Source organism: Stegodyphus dumicola, chromosome X2 (genome assembly GCF_044657685.1).
Source record: "Stegodyphus dumicola isolate Sdum_Otavi_A_Nest chromosome X2, ASM4465768v1".
NCBI classification, from domain to species: Eukaryota; Metazoa; Arthropoda; class Arachnida; order Araneae; family Eresidae; genus Stegodyphus; species Stegodyphus dumicola.
The window spans coordinates 140,308,860-140,332,620 of record NC_140781.1 but is presented as its reverse complement, the minus strand read 5'-3'; the positions used below and the strand labels follow the sequence as shown (position 1 = coordinate 140,332,620).

The 23,761-nt window shown below is 34.6% G+C and overlaps 1 protein-coding gene across 1 annotated transcript in view; it reads left to right on the top strand.

Annotated features, from left to right (window-relative positions):
• LOC118205228 (uncharacterized) overlaps positions 1-23,329 on the top strand; it is a 41,608-nt gene extending 18,279 nt beyond the window's left edge. Inside the window, exon 2 of the mRNA XM_035377531.2 lies at positions 16,245-23,329. Within this exon, the coding sequence (XP_035233422.1) occupies positions 16,285-18,270 (1,986 nt within the window). The 5' untranslated portion in view covers positions 16,245-16,284 and the 3' untranslated portion in view covers positions 18,271-23,329. The remainder of the gene's footprint in view (positions 1-16,244) is intronic.
• The last annotated feature ends 432 nt before the right edge of the window (positions 23,330-23,761 follow it).

The following is a 23,761-nucleotide window of genomic DNA, read 5'->3' as shown; positions in this document are numbered from 1 at the left end:
TATGTAGGTACTGCCCAAAGTAGAAGGTGTGAAGAGCGAATGTTTACGAATTCCTGGATACTTGTCTTCGGTCATGTACTTCGAATAAAAATCAATTAATGTAGAATTTTCAAGAAACTTGCATTTTACTGCAGAGTCACCTGAAATGTATAAATTCAAATTGAAGTTCAGGTGGAACACTTTCAACGTCTATTGAAAATGGCGAAGAGAACATTCTCATAAAAATCTCATTTTCACAAAAATCGTAAAATCTGCTTTTGAATTCCTCTTTCAAATTTGAAATGCATTGTACATAATTATTTGAATTCCATGTTGTAGAGTTCATCACACACACTCCATCAATTTTGGAAGGAGAGTGCAATTCTTATTTAGCAACCCCACAGGATTAATTTTGTCTCTGAAGCTTTCATAAAGTAATAAAGATTATGAGCAAGTACCTCTTTTCTCAGTAAGCGGTAGCTCAAATCATTGAGGTGACCTGTAATTTCGACAAGAAATGCAAAGTCTCTCAACCATTTCTCATCACTAAATTGTGAATAGATTTCCCTTTAAAAAACTTTAATTTGTTGAACTTCACTCTTCAAAGAAAACAGTTACTGAAGCATCTTTCCTCAGCTCAACCAACATATTTTCGCGTAATACACAACATCACACCATATTAGGTTCCAAATCGATCAAGAACTGTTGAAATTGCCTGTGAGTAAGTCCTTCAGACTGCATGAAATTAACCACTTTTACAACAATATTCGTCATATGTTCAAAGTTTGAGAAGGACTTCTTGCACAAATTTTCTTGGTGGATGATGCAGTGGGAAATCATCAGTGTTATTTCCACTTGTCTTCAAATCAGATTTGAGTAATGTTGTTACCCTATTTTCTCTCCAGTTATAGATTTAGCACCATCTCTGGTTATAGCAGATATATTACTTAAGTCTTAACTCACATTTATCCAAAGTTTGTGTCAGACTCGAATGCAAAACTTTTCCTCGTGCTGTACCTTTAACACGTTGCGCGCCATGTCAGCCATCTGTGGCTGACACTAGATTTTCCATTTAGGCCGCGTCAGACATCTGTGGCTGACACTAGATTTTCTGTTTAGGCCGCGTTAGCTATCTGTGGCTGACACTAGAATTTCCGTTTAGGCCGCGTCAGACATCTGTGGCTGACACTAGATTTTCTGTTTAGGCCGCGTCAGCCATCTGTGGCTGCACTAAACTTTCCGTTTAGGTCGCGTCGGCCATTTGTGGCTGACACTAGACCTTTTCGTTTAGGCCGCATCGACCGCCGCTGACTGACATCATGTAACATATATAACTATAAAATTTACACTGTTTTATGAAATTACACAAAATTTATTTAAAATTTACTTAATTTTGATTCATGATTTGATTTTGATTCATTGGATTTCATTGAAACGCAGTAAACATAAAAACAGTTCTCCATTATATTATAAAATGTGATATAATGTTATGTGATGTATCACATTTTATATATTATAAAATGTGACATCACTCTTTTAGTCTTTTTTTCTGGCCATTACTCTACCAGCTTCTGTTGCCACTAAGTAACCATAAGAATTTAATAAGTAATAACATACTGAAATTCTGATAAAACTGTGCTCAGTTGCAATAAGTGTTATTTTAAGTAATATTCTATAATAGAAATTAAGAAATTTGGCAAAATATTAATATAATACCAAAGTGCCAGATTTATCAAATCTTAAGACATGCATAAATCAAAATCCTGACAATAAGCATCACGCTTAAACTGCCGAAGATTAGTTAACAGAAAAAGCCTAATTGATTTTATGAGGGAATTTAACATGTCTGAAAAGTGTGTCAGACTGAGTAAATTTTCAGAATAATTTTTCAGAACTTGTTCTTTTTACAAAAGGTTTGAGACAGGACAATGCATTGGCTTGTCTACTCTTGAAATTAGCTCTTAGAAAAGCAAGCAATTTGTATGCAAGTTACACATGAATAAAACAACGGAAATGCCCATGCAGCCAGCTAATTCACCGGGATTCTAACACCTGACTGAACTGCCAGTGTTTACTGCTGAGCCGCTGGTGGCCCGACATACCAAAAGTTAAATAATTAAAAACCCGTGTGAACCCTCCTAATGCAGTTGCATCTCCAGTGCACTGAAATAATCAAATTTACTTTTTCCCTGAAATAGGAATTTTTTCAATATTTCCAACAATAACTACTCATACTAATAAATGATACTAATAGAAAACGACTCAATACTAAACATTAAAATAATTCAGCACAGTACGAAAAAAGGAATCACACATTACTAAATAATTAAAAATTTCATTTAAACAGATATAAACAAATTGCAAATCACTAATACAATAGATTAATTTCGTACCAATTTCTCTATACTAACAGTAACTTTAACCTAGCACGTTAAAAATTAATTTCACAATAACGCCTTTATGTAGCCCACTCAAGAACTCTACTACCATCCTCATACAGCCCATTAATGTGATAAATATTTACATATTCACTCAAAAGACTATTTTTACACTGTAAAAATAAAATTTTCATTTTTTAATAAGCAATTTTGCAATATTTGCAACAATAACTACCCAACCTAATGAAAAATGATTCAATACTAAATACAGCCAAAAGTCTTTAATCCGGACGTCCATAATCCAGAATGATCTATAATCCAGACATCCATAATCCAGAATGATCTATAATCCGGACATCCATAATCCAGAATGATCTATAATCCAGACCTCAAAGCTACAAACTTCCTGCACATGCATAAACACATAGTGCATTTACACATGCGCATAATACCTTTACGCATGCACATAATACGTTTACGCATGCGCATTTAATGTATAACGGACGGTACGAGCTAAGCTAAAATTATCTAATTAGCTATTTCAGTTAATGTTGCAGATTGCGTTGTTCCTTAATCTTCTAATTGGATCTGCCTTATTATTCTTTGCAGACTGTTAGAGCAATTATATAAAAGTAAGCTTGAACTTTCCATTATGTCAAAAGAATATCCGATTCTGGAGCTGCCAAAGGATCTACAAAGCAAAGGCATGTTTCGATGTCCATCAAACAAAAAGTGGTATTGCTGCAAAAAATGGATAAAGGCATATCCTGTGTTTCTCTAACCATTCGGAAATATGTTTATCAATTTCACGCTACTCTGCGGGGGGTGGGACGTCGCAGTGCGCAATGAACTGGAAATTGATCTGTCAGCACTATCCTTATCCTCAGGGCATATGTTTTTATTTTATTCAACTTATAATTCCTTACTGAATGTAATATTTCATCTCGATGTACTCCTTTGATATGATTTAAATCAAATTCCTCGTCATTATAAATATCACGAATACACAAATAGTTTTCTGCTTGCAATTTTCTAATTTCGACTATGCGTAATGTATGCTTTACGCATGCGTGCATTGAAAGAAATGTTTAATAAAGTAAACAAATAAATATTAAGCTTCTTTTTCGTAAATTTTGATACCCTTTAGATCATAATTGCTCTTTATTTCATAAATTGCGGTTTCATATTTTTAATTTTATAATTTCTGCATGCCATCTTACCAGATTTAAACCGGCGATCTGTAATACGGAAAAACTGGTAATCCGGAATCGCCGAAGTCCCGAGTAGTCCAGATTAAAGACTGTAGTAAAGCAGTTTAGCATAGTACAAAAAAATGGAATTACTAGTTACATTACTAGTTAATCTTAAATATATATGAGTTACAAGTCAAAAATTAAATGGGTTCAATAATTAACACACCAATTTCTCTAAATTAATAGCAACTTTAACCTGGCACATTAAATTTCATTTCACTGTAATGCCTTTATGTAGGCTACTCCAGAACTCTACTATCATCCTCACACAACCCAATAACGTAATAAATATTTATGCATTCACACAAAAGATTATTTTTGCACTGTAATAATCAAATTTATATTTTCTCTGAAATTCACAGTTTTGCAATATTTGAAACAATAACTAGCCAAACTAATGGGAAATGATTCAGTACTAAATACTAAAGTAGTTCAGCATAGTACAAAAAATAGAAATGAGACATTACTAATTAATATCATAAACAAATACAGTCAAAAGTCTTTAATCCGAACTCGTTGGGACTTTGACGATTCTGGATTATCTGTTTTTCTAGATTATAGATCATCAGTTTAAATCTGGTAAGATGGCATGCAGAAATTATAAAATTAAAAATATGAAACCGCAATTTATGAAATAAAGAGCAATTATGATCTAAAGGGTATCAAAATTTACGAAAAAGAAGCTTAATATTTATTTGTTTACTTTATTAAACATTTCTTTCAATGCACGCATGCGTAAAGCATACATTACGCATAGTCGAAATTAGAAAATTGCAAGCAGAAAACTATTTGTGTATTCGTGATATTTATAATGACGAGGAATTTGATTTAAATCATATCAAAGGAGTACATCGAGATGAAATATTACATTCAGTAAGGAATTATAAGTTGAATAAAATAAATAAAAACATATGCCCTGAGGATAAGGATAGTGCTGACAGATCAATTTCCAGTTCATTGCGCACCGCGATGTCCCACCCCCCGCAGAGTAGCGTGAAATTGATAAACATATTTCCAAATGGTTAGAGAAACACAGGATATGCCTTTATCCATTTTTTGCAGCAATACCACTTTTTGTTTGATGGACATCAGAACATACTTTTGCTTTGTAAATCCTTTGGTATTTGACATAATCAAAAGTTCAAGCTTACTTTTATAAAATTGCTCTAACAGTCTGCAAAAAATAATAAGCCGGATCGAATTAGAAGATTAAGGAACAATGCAATCTGCAACATTAACTGAAATAGATAATTAGGTAATTTTAGCTTAGCTTATACCGTCCGTTATACATTAAACGCACATGCGTAAGCGTATTATGCGCATGCGTTAATGCATTATGCATTGACGCATGTGCAGAAAGTTTGTAGCTTTAAGGTCCAGATTATAGATCATTCTGGATTATGGACCCCCGGATTAAACACTTTTGACTGTATATACAAGTTACAAATCACTAATGCAATGACGAAGTAAATTCTTTTTTTTTTTTTTTTTCCAATAACATACTTAAATAATTAAGTCCTAATGTTCAATCAAATATGCACTCGTAATAAAAATTATCTTTAATTATGAAGAGTAGATTACATAAGTTGGAACAATAGATGAGCTGATTTATTACATGACTAACTTTTCATTAGCATTTTGCGCTTTAGAATTAGCAAATGTCCTGCTTCATACTTAGATTCTACACTAAGAAACAGATCTTTAATTTTTTTGAAGGATTTTACTATGTCTGATAAATTGATTAGAAGGGCTTTCACAGCCACATATTTTGCCGACCATCTCGTCTGGCTGCTTCCTTTTAAGTTTGTTTTTGTACATTTTGTCATAATATCCCATAGAATAGTGGATCCGACAAAAAGCTAAATATCTTCTGGGTAATTAATTCCAAATAGGTTAACTGCTTCAGGGCACGATGAGGCAGAATGCACACTTATTATTCAAAGAGTGAGCCAAACATGGCACAAATTCAGCCAGCTTATTCATTTCTGTAATCCTGGCTTGTACTCCTTCATAAGTACCAGCCATATTAGATCTGTTATCGTAAGATTGACCTCTGCATTGTCCAATATAGAAGTATGGCCTGGAAATAGATTGTTGTAGAATAAAAATGAGATGAAGTAATACAGTTCTATCTGTACAAGAGGCATTAAAATTGATTCAATACAATTTGCTAGGGAAACTTCAGTAAAAAGTGTTCAACTATATTAAATGTTTAAAAGTTAAGAAAAATGTGAAAATTATTAATGATGATGACATGATACACATTTTAACCAATTAAAAAAATTTCCAGCATACTTAAAGAGGGTCCACCTTCAGAAAGCCCACTAGCGGTCGAGCGGTAAAGATGCTGAACACTGGTAGTTCGGTCCGAGGTTCGAATCCCACAAACGGACTGGGTGCATGGGCGTTTTTGTGGTTTTTCCCCATGTGTAACATGTATACGAGCCAGTTTCCTTAGAAAGTTCTCCACGGAGGCATCCCTCCCTTTAGGCAGATAGCCCTCGTGTTGTTTGCCATAATTAAATAATCCAATCCACCTTCAGGAAAAGGATTTATGTTAAGCTTGTAATTGTGATGGAGATGCTAGACATTTTGATGAGGACTGTAGTGTACTAACAGGGAGTTGTTATAGCAAAATGTGGCGATTTTGATACTCTCATTCAGAAGGTAACTAAAAACATTCTTTGCCATTTTTGGAAAGTCAGAAAGAAAAAAAATCATAAAGCAAATAATAATCATCGCTAATCCTCAAGGTAATCACAATTGGCATCCAGTGCCTTTTGCCAGAAGTGGCTAACTGTGCAATGCCAACATGGTAAAACTCGGGAATCTTGGATGCAAAGAAGTCCATGAGAGCCTTTTCAAGGTCTGGCCGTTTGTTGAAGAATTTCCAATGGAGATGGTTGTCCAGGGAATGGAAAAGGTGGTAGTCTGTTGGCATGAGGTCTGAGGAGTCTCCCAGCCGATTCGGTGGATGGTGTCCGTGGCCTCCCGAGCCATATGTGGCCTCGCTTTGTCATGGAGGAGTAATCCTTACGACTGACCAATGCTGGCTCTTTATGCATCAGTGCCTGATGCACACATTCTAACTGCTGAGAGTACAGGCCTGCTGTGATGGTTTGGCCCACTGGCAGGAATTCATAGTGCACCACTTGGTGACTAGTCCAGATACAGAGCTTGATCTTGCATGGGTGGAGAGAAGGTCTTGCAGTGTGAGGTACAGGATGGATCCTGTGGTGACAACCAATGTCTGGAATGTTTGGGTGTGTCATATCGGACCCACTTGTCATTGCTGGTAAGTACTTGATCAAATGTGGATGCATTGCGGTGCCTAGTAAGCAATGAAAACAGGCAGCGACATGCTGTTGCTTGTTTGCATCGGACAGTGAGTGGGGTACCCACTTGCTCAGCATTTTTGCCTTACCTATGCGGTGCAAATGGAGTCTGATCATTTCATCAGATACCTAGAAGTGTGCAGCAAGCTCACCACATGTTTAGATACTGCTACTCTCTATGGCTGCTCTTAAGGCCTTATCATCCTGCGCTTGTGGCTGACCACTGCATGGTGCATCACTAAGAGACATCCTATGACTGAGCCTCTGGAACCATTGCCTAGCGTTTTGTTTGTTAACAGCATCATCCCCAAAGGCATAGCAAATTTGGGCACGTGATTCTGCTGCTGACAGGCCCGCTTTAAAATCACATGGCAAACAACTTAACTAGCACCTTTTGACGTGTCCATTTCTATCAGTTGCTGTGTGAGTTATGTTTGAAGTGCTGATGCAATGCACTTTTATACTCTTGATCAATGTCCGGACTCCCATCCTAACCACTTCATTGCCAGGTTGGGCGACTATTTTTATGTTGGGGGTTCACTCTTCTAATGTCATATCAGAAATGGCAAGAAATTTTTTGGTTACCTATGGGGGGAAAATTGAGAAAGCAGGAAAATTTGGGAGAGATGTAATGAACATCGTAAATGAAAACAAGAATATTATTGGAATTAAAGAATGAGAATATGAAGAAATCTACGATAGCGTTCAGGTGGAAATGATTTTATGTTTTTTGTATTCTGTGTGGTCTTATTTTCTGTTTTTTTAACCCAGTTTCTTTTTGTCTTATAATTTTGTTTTTGTGTTTGGTGATTAGATTTGTAACCTTTCACTAGATTTTTTTGAGTTTGTTTTGTTTTATTGCTTAACTCTTGTTTCTTGGCACCGAAAGTTGGTTCTTCTGAACCTTTTTATGTTTTGAGTTCTCTTTTTAATTTTATTTTTTTTATGTGAACTTATTTTTTGGGACAGAGCTGGGTGGGTAGGTTCCCTCATTTGTTGGATGGTCTGACCTCTTTAATCATATTGCTGGCTAGGTCGGCTGAGTTCTATGCCTTTTTTCATAACCACCTCAGGGTACAGTGCTCCTCTGTTCTGGGGCCTCATTATCAATAAATTGCTTTTGTGCATTGCTGTCCCTAACATTTTAGTGTATTGTTATGCTCACAATCTTTTGTTTATCGTGTACAATGAATCATTGGAAGAGATCATACTTTTGATAAATTAGGCTTTATTTTAGAAATAATCGGAGCTTTAAAGAAGATGTCAAATTCAATGCAAATAAAACTTGTGGTTTATTTTTCCTTCAGAGTGGAAAGAAGGTACAAATCGCAAAACAGATTTCGAAAAAAATATTCAAGAAAGTGCTGATATTAGTCTTAAATTTTATCAATCTCATTTCAATTCTTTTGTTTTGGAAAATAAAAGTTCAACCTTGATGAAAACTTATCTTAGTGCTATTTTAGCTAAAATTGTTAATAATTATTCAGATGCTTCTGCTCTGCAGGTGCTTATCCACCCAATCCATAGCAGTAAAATTTTGAACTTTTTAGGTACATTGCAGCAGAAACTCAGTCTTTATCTACACAGGACAAAGCTTTGTGTAAATTTTCTGGTACTGAAAGAGTGGATTCTCTGGCCAAAAAAAAGGTGCCCTGTGGGGTATTGTTTGCAATGATGTTCAAACTTCGATAAGAGTTATCATTAGCATAATGAAAGATGGAAGGTTTAGAAGGATTTAAGTGCAAGATATATTGAACTACATTTTCAGAAAAATTTTAGAGGGGAAAATGTCTTCTTGGTTTTAATACATAATGGATGTATTTTACTGGAAATTTGTAACAAATTTTTTATTTTTTAGAGAATATTTGGAAAAATGAAAACAATTATTTTCTTACATTTATTTCTTGAAGTCTCTCTTGACGGGTTTATCTTCCTTTTATTTTCTCTTTTTATAAGGCACAAGCTTCGGAAACCGCAAAATGGTTCTTGGCATTTGGACAGACATTTCTAGAAAAGAATTTTTCTATTAATAAAGAAACTGAAAATAAAAATGATTCATCTTATATATCTCAATGCACTACACACAGGGATCACACTAAGCATTTTGCTGCTTCAATCTCTGGGTTTAAATTTTGCTGCCTTATGCTTTTCTAAATTTAAAAATTTTTGTTGCCCTAAATTCTATTGACCATTGCCTCACCTAAATTCTGAAAATCTTGCCATCCCAAGATTTAATTGCTCAGTGCTTAAGTAAATTCTGGCCATATATCATTTCATATTTATTCCCAATGCTTATATTACTAAAAGCTCAACAGTTTTTTCTATACGTTGTAAATAAGTACATGCTATTTAATAGAATAACAGAAATCTAATTAAATCTTCAAATTCTAGAATGCAGAGAAAATTTATTAAGAAATTGATTACATTAAGGGAAAGAAAAATGTTCTTTAAAGGTTACATTAACAAGCTGATACCCACAGCTGAAACATTAACAAGTTTGAAGATGAAACAGAGACTAGTGAGGACATTGGTTTGTTTATTGATGAAATAAATTTCTTACTGTGAGAAAGATGCTAAAGATAAGGAAATTGATATAAATTAGCTAAACTGTCTGGGAGATTTTCAAATTAAAAATACATGTAGTATTTTGTTAGGTGTGGTTGCTACTTAAAATAATACAAGTTCAGCAACTATTGGAACCTTGCAGTGTATTAACTGAGTTACAACTCCAGTAACTACACAAAGCTATGAAACTAACTGTACAAATAACAGATAGACAATGCGTAACTTTCAACACTTACCAACCATGCCATTGTCAGGCATTAAGGCACTGTTCTGATCAGTTGGTCTCTCTTGCCTGCTGTTTAATACAATACAGACAAAGAAAAAAAACGAAAACGTTTTGATGCATCCTTTTTATAATATAAACGTTCATTTTCCTTGCTTTGTACGTGACGCTGTCATTTCGTCTGTTACTTATTTAAAATTTTCACATTGTTCTATGTCTTAAAATTAGAGATTAAAGTTAATTAGAAATTAAAGGCCTAAAACTGCAATAGTATATTAGTACAAGTGAAAAAATTGACAGTTTCACTCGTGCATGTGTCGGATTTGCGAATACTTATGGGGTCCCACAAAATTTTTGTAAATATTATGGAGTCCTGGGGGTCACAAAAAATCTCAATGATAAAAAGGGGTCGCGAATGAAAAAAGTTTAAGAAACCCTGCTCTAGACTGAGCAAGTACACTACAACTTAAGAATCAACATAAAGCTAAATGGTAGTAAAACTTAAATGGTTCGGGAAATTTTGTAATTTAATGACATTAATAAGTTTTACAAAGTTTATTTTATTTTCAAATTATGTTTAACCTTTTCCAGCATGCTACCTTTTAATGTTAGAATTTTAATAAAAAAAAATGATAGGCAGTTTAATTAGGCCTAGAGGAGTACACAAGTAAAATTTTGTAAAGATAGCACTTATCATTTTAATTCTGTGGGTGTGCCCGAAACGGGCACACTGATTGAATAGAGCTTCGAAAAGTGTGCTGAAACGAGCATTGCTGGGAAGCACGTAAAAGAGTAAGAGATTTTGCCTACGACTAAAAAAATACTGGATTCTGAATACCATGGCAGATTTAGCATTTCCCAGGGTATGCCACAGGGAGATCTGCTACTCTATACCCCCAAAAAAGTTCATTTTCAGTTATATGATGATTGCATGGCTATGAATGGGGGAAAAAAGTAACTTGGATATATGATATTTACATTATTTACATTTCATATTTACACTTTCATGCACATGTGCTGGGGTCCGTATCAGATTCACTATCTGAAAGCAATTCGTGTAGCACTTTCAGTGCTTTAGAAATGGTCAGCCCTCTCCGATCCGCTCAGAAAAAAATTAAAAATAAAAAAAAAAATAAACTAATATTATATCTACAATTTGAAATTATAAAGTATAAAATAAAAATATAAATGCTTACAACTCGAAACTATTAAACATAGTGCTAAAAAAACTTTGAACCAAAGCGAAAGAGAAAAAGAAAACTGCTGAAGTGAAAAACCAAACAGCTAACTGATAAAATTATCCCTGACCTTCAGAAAATAACCCCAACAATGTCTTACTTGATAACCAACCTCCCCCCCCCCCAAAGAAGAAAGAAAATACAGGAAATGAAACACAGATGTAGACCTGCCTTTCTATGTTAATGAACGATTAGATACAGCTGCCTCTCAATGATCTGGACTCGCAGTAAGCCCAGTCTGGGAACATTTCAGTTTGCCGTTCGATTTTACGCAAGATTTCAAGGTAAAAATTTAAAACTTATATAGAATAAGGAGATTAACATACAGCCAAAAAAATAACGTAGAAATTTCCTTTTATACCCCAAAAAAATCTGGAAGATTTCTTTGAAAAATGAGGGTCTTAAAAAACTAAGCATTGCTAAAATATATGGACTGGTTTTTGTTGAGCTGCCATTTACACTCATGTCCATAAATTAAGGATAATTCGGAGTCACGCGGAAATCGAATTCTAAAATAAATATATCACCTGTAAAACCACTACACACTTATATTCAAGAATCATACGCAAATTTCAGGAAGTAACCAGATGACACCGATGGTACGTCACAATGACGAAAGTGTAAGAGTGATATATAAGAAATACAGGCAAAGAAGTAAAATTGTTCGCAGGCGCTTTATAAGCATTTTGAGTGCAATAACCGAATAGTTACGACACAAAGGACGCATTTGGATGATTTTTTACGTGGTAGAATTATCGGCAGTCTGGAATGTGGTGTACCCAACTGGAAGTATCAGACGAACTTGGAATTGCCCAGAGTGTCATCTCCAGGCTTTGGCAATGATTCCAAGATGATGGTAATGTGAATAGACGTTGCAGCACAGGTCGTCCCAGAGTTACAACGCCAAATGAGGACCGGTATTTGGCAGTTCTGCCAAAAGAAACAGGCAGAGCACAATCTCAGACCTGCCTCGTCAGCTCTCTTCAGCCACTGGTACGACAATTTCAAGGCAGACCGTGTACAGACGCTTAGGGCAGATTGGTCTATATCCTCGTAGACCTGTCAGATGCGTTTCACTTACTGCAACTCACTGTCGCCTGCGGTTAGCCTGCAGTAGAGAGCATGCATTGTGGACACCGCAACAGTGGGCTTGTGTGATGTTTTCCGATGAGTCCAGGTTTAGCTTGCAGTCCGATTCTCGCTGGACTTTCATATGGAGAGTTTAGGTACCCGTGACCACCAAGAAAACATCATTGAACAACACCGTTACGGTGGTGCAGGAGTGCTCGTTTGGGGTGGAATTATTCTGGGTTCCAGAACTGACCTGCATGTTCAAATTGGAACCATGAAAAGCCAAATCTATCGGGACGTCATTCTGGAACAACGTGTACGTTTGTTTCGGGGTGCCATGGGTGCACAATTTGTGTTTATGGATGATGGCGCCCATACTCACCACGCATACGTCGTAAGCGGATGCCTTCAATCGGAGGATATCACCCGTATGGACTGGCCAGCATTCTCATCGGACTTAAATCCAGTAGAGCACGTGTGGGACATGCTTGGCCGACGAGTTGCAGCCTGTCAACCTCCTCCTACGTGTCTACCGGAACTTCGGAGAGCATTGCGTTTTGAGTGGTGTAATATCCCCCAAGATCAGATCAATAATTTGATACTCAGCATGCCTAGGCGTTCTACGGACTGTATTGCATCGTCTGGGAGACATACAGTGTATTAACAATCATAACAACCATGTAATATTGTTTTTATGAAAATAGGTTTTTTTGGTAATTTGCTCAAGGGAGAAAAAATCACTAAATTTTTTAATAATATCAAACATATAACATCTTTTATTGCTCTTTATCTTTTGTTTAATAAATAAGCTTTAGAAATAAGTCAAATTTGTTTTGCTTCTAACTCTTCCTTTGCCTGATTTTGCATCATCCTTAATTTATGGACACGAGTGTACTATAAATAAAGAAGGTTCAGAGTAACCTATAGTAACTTTCAAATCCTTTTTCATTCAATTTTTCTATGCATACAGAAAGAAATTTTTAGGTGTGCCTGGCGCACCGTGCCGCAAAGAGTTAATAATAACGTATTTTTATTACAGAACTGTTTTATCCTTAGAATGGCTTTTTAAAAGTGAACTTCAAGCATAATTGCTTTAATTTATTCAATCACCATTTGTTGTACTTAATTCTGCATTGATGGTCTTTGAAAGTACAGTACAAAGTCCGTTATCTGGGCTCGTCGGGACTTCATCGATTCCGGATTAGGGTTTTAGATCATCAATTTAAATCTGGTAAGATTGCATGCAGAAATTATACAATTAAAAATACGAAACCGTAATTTATGAAATAAAGAGCAGTTATGATCTAAAGGGTATCAAAATTTACAAAAAAAAGCTTAATATTTATTTGTTTACTTTATTAAACATTTCTTTCAATGAAAGTTGTTTAAGTTGATTCATTTTTTTGTGTTAATACTTTCTCTTTAATTCTATAAACATAGTTTCTTGTTCAGTTACAAAGTTCCACTGCTCAAGTCCTGTAATTGCTGTGTCGAGAATACCGACTAACTTGTCAATCGAAATTTTTTCGTTTTCAATAACCTCTCTGTCACTTTCTTCACTATCAAAAGCAGTATTTTCTGGATCTAGAACCATACTACAGATTCCGCCGTCGGTTAATTGATTGGGGCTGCAATGTCTAAAAACCTTTAAATTTGCGGTTATCATCTTCATCGTCCTCACCATGAAATATGGTAGACGGCCATAAATTATGCCAAGCATTTCTTAACTTATCTGGAGACACATCCTCCCACAATCTTGCGATGCTCCACACAGCAGATTTTATGCTAAAAAATTTCAAAAGTCTTGAATAGTCTTGACATTGTTCAAGAAATTTAACATAGATTTTAAAAATGCTACTTTATATTTGCATTTCAACGTGTGCACTAATTTCATATCCATAGGCTGAATGATAGACATACAATTTGGAGGAAAGAAATAATATGGATACATTATCTTTCACTAAAACTTTAAGTATGTGCCGAACAGTTGGCAACAATCAGGACTATTTTTGAGTCATCAGGTAAACCAACCTAATTCAAATGTAACCGAGCCTTGGGGTATAAAATGATTTTCAAACCAATCATTCATCAACACTTGTGTCATCCATGCTCTTTTATTTGCACGATATACAGTCAAAAGTCGTTAATCCGGACTCGTCGGGACTTCGGCGATTCCGGATTATCGATTTTTCCGGGTTATAGGTCATCAGTTTAAATCACGTAAGATGGCATGCACAAATTCTAAAATTAAAAATATGAAACCGTAATTTATGAAATAAAAAACAATTATGATCTAAAGGGTATCAAAATTTACAAAAAGAGCTTAATATTTATTTGTTTACTTTATTAAACATTTCTTTCAATGTAAGTTGTTTAAGTTGCTTCGTTTTATGTGATAATACTTTCTCTTTAATTCTATAAACAGACATAATTTTTTGTTCACTTTCAAAGTTCCGCTGTTCAAGTCCTGTTAATTGCTGTGCCGAGAATACTGACTAACTTGTCAATCGAAATTTTTTCGTTTTCACTAACCTCTCTGTCACATTCTTCATGTCTTTATCCATTTTTTGCAGCAATTCCAGTTTTTGTTTGATGGACATCGAAACATACTTTAGTTTTGTACGATCCTTTGGGAGCTCCAGAATCAAAAATTCTATTTGACATAATCGAAAGTTCAAGTTTACTTTTATAGTATTGCTCTTAGTCTGCAAAAAATAATAAGCCGGATCCAATTCGAAAATTAGGGAACAACGCAATCATCAACATTAACTGAAATAGATAATTAGATAATTTTAGCTTACACCGTCCGTTATACATAAAACGCGCACACGAAAACGTATTCTGCGCTTGCGCACACGCAAATGCGCAGTGGTAAGAGGTCTTACGCGCACGCGTAAACGCCTATGCGCATGTGTCAACGCGGCGCATGCGCAGAAAGTTTTTAGCTTTGAAGTCCGAATTATAGATAATTCCGAATTATGGGTGTCCGAATTAACGACTTTTGACTGTATAACGGGAAATATCGTTAATCCTTTTAATTCTTAAGGTCATGCATGTTTTCTGATTACGAAAAGTTTGCACTTGTGCGTTCCTGCAGCATTTGTGCGTGCTAAAATTGTTAGTCTCGCTTTGGAATCTTTGACACCAGTTGGAGCCTTTTTTGTAGAGGTTGCCAAGGTATTTCACGGTACATATTGCCAGAAAAGCCCAGTTTCATCGGCGTTGTAAATTTGTTGTGGAGATAATTGTTCACTAGTAATGAGTTCAATGAATTCATCTGCAAATTGTTCAGCAGCATCAGTATTAGCTGAAGCTTTTTCACCTGAAATTTTTAATTGTCTTATACCATGGCGATTTTACAATTTGGTTAACCAACGTGTTGAATATGTGCACTCAGTGTTTAAGTTCATTTCTTCATGAAATATTTTGGCTTGCCATTAGCATTTGACCCGTCAATGGCACACCCTCGCTGTGACGCTGTCTGACACATTCAATCATCACTTTGTCATGATCGTCACTTTTAGCATAACAATACCTTTTTCTGTCATTCGTTGCAAGTGGGGTGTCGGGATCCACAAAAAATTCAAAAAGTTCCTTTTTCTTTTTGCTTATGTCATATACAGTTGACTTTCCAATGTCATACTCCTCGCATAATTTTGAGACGGATATGCCTTTCTCCATTTTCCACTTTTATTTTCCACTTTCTCCACTTTTTATTTAATGGCTATCGAAACATGCTTTCGCTTTGTAGATCCTTTGGCAGCTCCAGAATTGGAAACTCTTTTTGACATAAACGAAAGTTCAAGCTTAATTTTTATAAAAATGCTCTAACAGTCTACAAAAAATAATAAGCCGGATCCAATTAGAAGATTAAGGAACATCACACTCTGCGACATTAACTGAAATGCCTTAGAATAAGTATAAATCATTTTAGCCTAGCTTATAACGTCCATTATACATTAAACGCGCGTGCGTAAAGCATACAAAAAAAGTTTCTGGCTTTGAGGTCCGGATTATAGATCATTCTGGATTACAGACTTTGTACTGTACTTAATTTCTATGAGCAGAAATATGTACGAACCATGTTTTATGACTAAAGTCATTTGTGATAATGATAAATGTATTTTCTCACTAAGTGCATAGAAAGTTAACTTTTATACAGATTTATTAATGCTTTGTCCTTTTTCTTTTTCTTTGTTTAGCTTGTAGCATTTGTTTGGAGAGCTGAAGCAAGATCTCAAAATGGCAGCAAAAAATCTCAAAGTAGGCGATCTTGTTTGGGCAAAAATGAAAGGCTTTCCATCATGGCCAGCCAGAATAATTGAACCTCCAATAACTGAAATATCAAGGAAGCCAAAGAAAGGACATTATGTGTATTTTTTTGGTTCCGATAATTATGCCTGGATAATGGATGATAAGATTGTACTTCATACAAACAGTATGCTGGAGAATGGTGGTAAAAAACGTTCAGCTGCACTGCAAAAAGCTATTGAAGCTCTTTTAAATTACAATAGAAACAATGCTAAGAAAGAGAAGTCATCTGCACATAAAGTTGATCAGACAAATAGTCAGGTCGAGAAAGATTTTCCTGAAAGCAAGTCACCTCAGCTTGTTAATGATGATGCAAAAAAGAGTATAGGGAAGAAAGTTCAACCTCCCAAAAAGGTTAAAGAGAACAAATCTGCACATAAAGTTGATCAGACAAATAGTCAGGCCGAGAAAGATTTTCCTGAAAGCAAGTCACCTCAGCTTGTTGATGATGCAAAAAAGAGTATAGGGAAGAAAGTTCAACCTCCCAAAAAGGTTAAAGAGAACAAATCTGCACATAAAGTTGATCAGACAAATAGTCAGGTCAAGAAAGATTTTCCTGAAAGCAAGTCACCTCAGCGTGTTAATGATGATGCAGAAAAGATTATAGGGAAGAAAGTTCAACCTCCCAAAAAGGTTAAAGAGAACAAATCTGCACATAAAGTTGATCAGACAAATAGTCAGGTCAAGAAAGATTTTCCTGAAAGCAAGTCACCTCAGCTTGTTAATGATGATGCAAAAAAGAGTATAGGGAAGAAAGTTCAACCTCCCAAAAAGGTTAAAGAGAACAAAGTACAGAAGAAAACACCCGAAAAGCGTCCATCAATTCCTGAATCTGATGATGATAGTGATTCTTCTGTATTTTTTAAAAGAAGCAGGCCTAGTACTAGTACTAGTACTACTTGTACTTCTGATGAATATTCTGCAAGTGATGTTGATACATGGTTAAGCTTTTCATCTTCTGGATCAAGCAGATCATCTAGTCCTTATGATATTGAAAGGTGCAAAGAATCCGTGAAGCCAAAGATTGGTCGACCTACAAGTAAAAGAATTGGTTTCCTTGGCCTGGGTTTAATGGGCCAAGGAATAGTAATGAACTTGCTGAAATCGGGACATAGAGTAACAGTTTGGAATCGAAGTCTAGGAATAGTGGAAAGTTTTCTAGAAGTTGGTGCAGAAACATGTATGACTCCAGCTGAAGTTGTTGCAGTTTCTGATATAATATTTTGCTGTGTTTCTGATCCAGAAGCTGCAAAATCAGTGGTATTTGGAAATGATGGAGTCCTTCATGGACTCGAGTGTTGCGATGTAGGTGGAAAAGGATACGTAGAAATGACTTCTGTTGATCCAGACACATCTTGTGATATAGCTGAAGCAATAATCTCTAATAGGGGCAAGTATCTTGAAGCCCCAGTCATTGGTTCAAAGAGAGAAGCTGAAGAAGGCACTTTATTTATACTAGCTTCTGGTAGCAGATCTTTATTTAAAGATTGTGAAACATGCTTTCGTGCAATCTCAAATCATGTGTATTATATATCCCAGGATTTCCCAAGTAGCTCAAAGATGAACCTTATTCTTACCATGTTTCTTGGAACAACATATGTAGCACTGTCAGAAGCTCTGGCTTTAGTAGAAAAAGCAAGACTTTCACAGGAAGATTTTATGGAAATTCTTTCAGTGGGAACCTTAAATTGTCAAACAGTGCTAGACAAAGGTCATGCAATAGTTGCCAGAGATTTTTCACCTAATACTCCTTTGAAGCATATGCAGAAAGATTTGAATTTAGCCATGTCAATGGGTCATTTTCTTGGTCAACCCATGCCCCTTGCTGCTGCAGCAAATGAAGCTTATAAACATGCAAAGCTCCTCAGATTTTCTGATCATGATGTTTGTGCTGTGTATCTGGGTGCAAAATATTAATCACATTGCAGACTGTGTCTTTATATACATATATCTCTGAAGCAGATGAACCTTGTTTTTTACATCGCCCATTGAAGTATCATTTACAAATCATTTATACAATTCTTATTATTGAACATGGATTGTCATCTGACTGGAATGTGGACCAATGTAATTTGGTCCACAATCCAGTCCTTTGGTACCTCATCTGTTTCTAAATCATCTCTAAGTATTTTAATCATTTTCATCAGTTATTTCTCTTACTAAAAATAAAAATTAGTCTTCATTTTTGGTAACAAAATGAAAAGTATTCTGTTAGCCGTATTTTAATTTTGTACAAAAAATATCCGTGTTGAATAATTTAGTTATCAAAAGTTAATTCCACTTGGATTGTTATATGTATAGCTCTCTCTCTCTATATGCATATAGAGAGATAGTTGCCAACTCTTGTTTTTTTCCAGGAGAGTCCTGGTTCTCTTGATAATTATCAGATTTCCCAATTTTAAATTTTAAAATATTTCCCTCCAATAAATTAATTCATTGAACTAATGAAACTTAACTTGTACATGTTTGATTTCCAAACCCCCTAGTGATTTTCCTCAAATTTTTTTGTATTTTAATTTATTTGATCTGAATTTTTTAATGTACTGTCGACATTTTGTAGAACTTTATATGAAAACTTGGCCAATGTTTAAAGTCAGTTTGGAGTTCTTTTGATGGCCATCACCGTGCAACACAAACTCCTAGTTTTTCATACCTCAAGGTTGTCAGCTATATGTATATAAGGTACAAAAAATGACGGCAAATTGTTAACAAATTAAATTTGATTTGTTAAGCGATTTTTTTTTCATTCATATTTTATATCTTATGTATGTGTATTGTATATATATGTGTAGGAAGTGTTTATTTGAAATAAGTTGTGAAGAACCATTTTTATTTGTTTGTATTTCTTCAAGCAGAAATTTGTTAAATGTATTATTTAATCTCGTACCTATTTTAACGTAGTATTAACAGCTGTTTTAATAGTTTGTAGATTTTTATTTTGTTTGTTTTTCATTTTATGAATGGTTATGGATGAACAAATTTCTTTGGTTTCATTATTTGTGACTGAGTACGCATCTTTTTTAATTGTCTCTCAACAAAGTGAGAAAACTTAGATGACAAAAAATTGATAATTAAGATAATCAAATGATAAATTGTTGATTATAGTATTCAAAGGAGAAAGCTACTGTGAAATGTTAGGTTGAAAGTCATGATACTGGAAAAAAAAATTATGGATAATTGAATTTAAAATAATCCACACCCATAAATTTTGGATTTAGTTGGTGCCATGTCTTTTCCCATTTTAAGATAATAATTAACCAGAGATCTTGCATTAAAAAAGCTTTCTTTTAATTCACAGCAAAACTCTTCTTTGCATAGTACTGTGAACCTAAAACATTTTAATATTCATGATTTCAATACTTGTGTAAATATTTTAGATATTGCTCCCAATCTCAAGACTGGGCATTTTACAATTCTACTGCCGAGTTCCCTCCTCCCAGTAAATGTTTTAAGATTAAAAAAAAAAAAAAAAACTGATGCTGCTGCTAAAAAATTTCATCTTAAAATTATTTTTTCTAAATTTAAATTAAGATTTGTTATTGAAGGAAAAGATGAAGGATTTTTGATGATGATATGTATGCTATCTTTAAAAAGGGCTTGTCTGTACCTATTATACTGTAAATTTCTACAGTTTTAGTTCTGTAAATAAGTGTAACATAATGAAATGGTTTTGTAAAGGCAAGATCCTTAAGAATTATATAAAATTTTATTTAAGTTCCATTTCTTAAATTAGTAAATATATTATACTTCAGTTAACCACTTGTGCTAAAAAGATGTGCCACACACATCGAGATGCTTTTGTCTCAAACCGCGAGCAAAGCAAACACCACGTCGATAGGCATTTATCGCAAAAAGGAAAGTAACGTGGTGCACACGTCGCCTAACAACAAGATTGTTTATTTCTCGAGTTACAGTTCTGGATTGCACTCGCAGATGTGGAGTGGCGTAAATGAGGCACTTTACCGCTTGTTATATTGTAGCGCATGGCACAACAACCATGAAGTTTTAGTCGTAGCCCAAGTGGTTAAAGTTGAAAAATGAATGCAGTTTACATTTAAGTTTAAACTAAAAAAAAAGTCATGAATTTTAATTGCTGTATTTTTTGTTGCAGAAATAATTCAGTTTACTTATCTGCCTTAAAATATTTGCTCGTGTAAAAAAAAAAAAAAAAAAAAAAAAACTCTTACTTATTATATTATGATTACTCTTTGTCCTGCACCTAATTGTTAATTGATTGTTGCTGGACATTTGTGATTATGTCCAAGTTTTTGTGAATCTTACTTTCAAAAATCCTTTTCTTCATTAACATGTTGATTGCAGCGGCGGTACCTGGGGACCGGCAGTGAACTTTCCGTGTGGCCAGCATTGGTCCCTGGGGACTGGCACTGGAAATTTCGTTTGGCTGGCGTTGGTCCGAAGAACCGACAGTATTAAAGTTAAAAAAATAAATGCAGTCTCAACGAAATGTGATCAAATTTAATTTTAATCAAATGTATTGAAACATTCTAAACAAAAATACGGCCTAGCTCGCTGCCGGCTGAACGGAAAGGACAGCAAACTCGGCACCACGCTCACTCAACGTGTTAACCTTCCAGCACACGTGCTTGGCAATTTTACGTGAGCACGCGCACATCGTATTTTTTACGACATCAGTTATTTTACCGTTTTTGGCATGAAAAACGACAGAAATGAGTGAATATTGATAATAAATTTGTTAAGAAATAAACTATTAATCTTATTATTGCAAAATACAAATGATATCACATTCAAGGAAATGTAATGATGTATTTCATTATAGAAAATTTTTAATTTATTATTCAATAATTGTGTTTTAAATTCGAAGCTAATTTTAATATTCATCAAAGACAAGTATAGATGATAAAAAAGAAAACACCTTGGTAGGGAAAAAAGTCAGTTTATCATTACTTACTTCTGCAAAGAAATTTACTTTTTACTGGTAACAGAAATGCACTTTAAACTAACTTTAATGTTTTTATTTATTTCTAAACAAAAGAAAAAAGGTATGGAAAGAAAATAGGGAATGGAAATTGCTATTGTTCTTCCATGCAAAGGTTTCCATGTCTTCCTTTTCTTCAGATAATTCTTGAAGAATCCGAGCAATTTCAGCTGGTTGCACATATTTTGTTTGCCATGAAAACCGATATAAAATTTACAGAGCCAAATGTATTCAAATTAAAATAATACACAGCAATTAATAACATAAAATGATAAAATATTTGAGGAAAAAGAATATTTTCCGAATTTTAAAACACGACCACGCGTGCATCGTGTTTATGAAAAAGCAGCCATGTAGCACAAAAGCTCAGTTAAAAATAAAAAAGGTCAAATGACTTCCTGTTTGCACATTCCATGATCTGGGGAAGGGTAGAAAGGAGGAATAGAAATGGCCTTCAGGCGTCTTATCTTCGATATGTGAAAAATGTCCTTAAAAAACTGAATTTATCGTAAATTTTGCATATACGTGCATACCGGAAGGTTAAAACAGTTTTTGCAGAATATTGTTTATAATGACTTATTTTGAAAAGAGATATTGTCTGTAGAGTATCTTTTACCGAATTTTGACCTTTTTGTGTTCAGTAATTAAACAATCCTGACTATTCACTAAATTCTGCATTCACTTAAAAACTTTTTTGTAGTTGAGCTATATTAAATTAATGTGAACGGGTGGGCGGTATAAAAGTTTTATTGCCCAAGTCGGTGGTAAGTGTAAAAAGGTTGACTGCCCCTGCTTCAGATCATTTAAGTGTATATCAACATTTCTCCCCAAAAAAAATCGAACGCGTTTTTTCAGCTTTAAATGTTGTGTGAAAAAATAAGTTATTTAATGGAGTAGTAGTGAATGTAATGTAATTAGCTACAGTAAAATTTTTCTGTGATGTTAAGACTTTGGTGTGTGGTATTATATGTGACAAATGTGAGTGAAATCAATTTAACTAACTTAAGTGAATGTATAAATACAAAATGTAAAATAACTTTATCATGTTTAATGAATTTTATGTTTATTTTCAAAGCCAAATTCTCATTGAACTGTTTCCTGTAGTAAAGGTGTAAACAGCAGTAGTACAAATCCATAAATTATTAAAATAACTTGATGTGGCACTATAGCCATGCCTATTTCAGATGGGAATCACACATTAAAAAATGAGTAACTGCCGATCTAATTTATATGGTCATGTGTTTGAAAGACAAAAGGATGTAAATGCACATCTTTATGAACAGTTTTCTCAAGTTTCTTTGTATATCAGGTTTATCCCTAGCCGTAATCAACAAGGATATTTGCATTTTACATTTGGTCTTTTGCAGTATGTTTTCATGTTATTTACACTCTGGATGTACTTGAATGATTTTGTTTAAAATCCTTTCAGCATATACTGTGTCATTACTTCAGATCAGGGATAGTCAACCTAAACCCTGCCACCCACTAGTGGATTTAAGCTTTCATGTTGTGTGGTGGAGGTTTTTGTCTAATAATGATCAAGGGAGATCGAAATATGCATGGTTGTGTTGATATGTGCACACCCCTTAAAGTTTAATTCTCTACCATTCCCATTCGCTCAGTCCTCTCCTGTTTCTGTATATTTATACACCTTTGCGGTTTTTAATGAATTTTCTTTCTGTTGAAAGTTTAATATTGTAAATTATAATATAAAAAAATGCTTAAATTGAACTCATTTTTACCAAACCTTCACTTAAAAACTTTTTTTGTAGTTGAGCTATATTAAATTATTGTGAACAGGTGGGCGGTATAAAAGAGTTATTGCCTAAGTGGGTGGTAAGTGTACAAAGGTTGACTGCCCCTGCTTCAGATCATTTAAGTGTATATCAATATTTCATCTAAAATTTTGAACATGTTTTTTCAGCTTTAAATGTTGTGTGAAAAAATAAGTTATTTAATGGAGTAGTACTGAATGTAATGTAATTAGCTACAGTAAAATTTTTCTTTGATGCTAAAGAATGTAGTGTGTGGTATTATTTGTGTCAAATGTGAGTGAAATCAATTTAACTAACTTACAAAATGCTTAAACCTGTAAAATAATCATATTTTCATTTTTGGTTGGTTTGGTTTGGTTTACTTAATTATGGCAAAGCACACTAGGGCTATCTGCCTAAGGGGAGGGATGCCTTCGTGGAGGACTTTCTAAGGGAAACTGGCTCGTATACACGTTACACATGGGAAAAACCACGAAAACGCCCATGCAGCCAGCCCGTTCGCAGGATTCGAACCTCGGACCGAACTACCAGTGTTCGGCGACTTTACCGCTCGGCCGCTAGTGGGCTTTTCATGTTTGTAAAGGAAAAAGTAAGTTGTGTAATTTCCACTAGAGGATTATATTTGCAATAACTGTGTTTTCTTGGCATACATTTGCTATATCAATGGGATTTGATG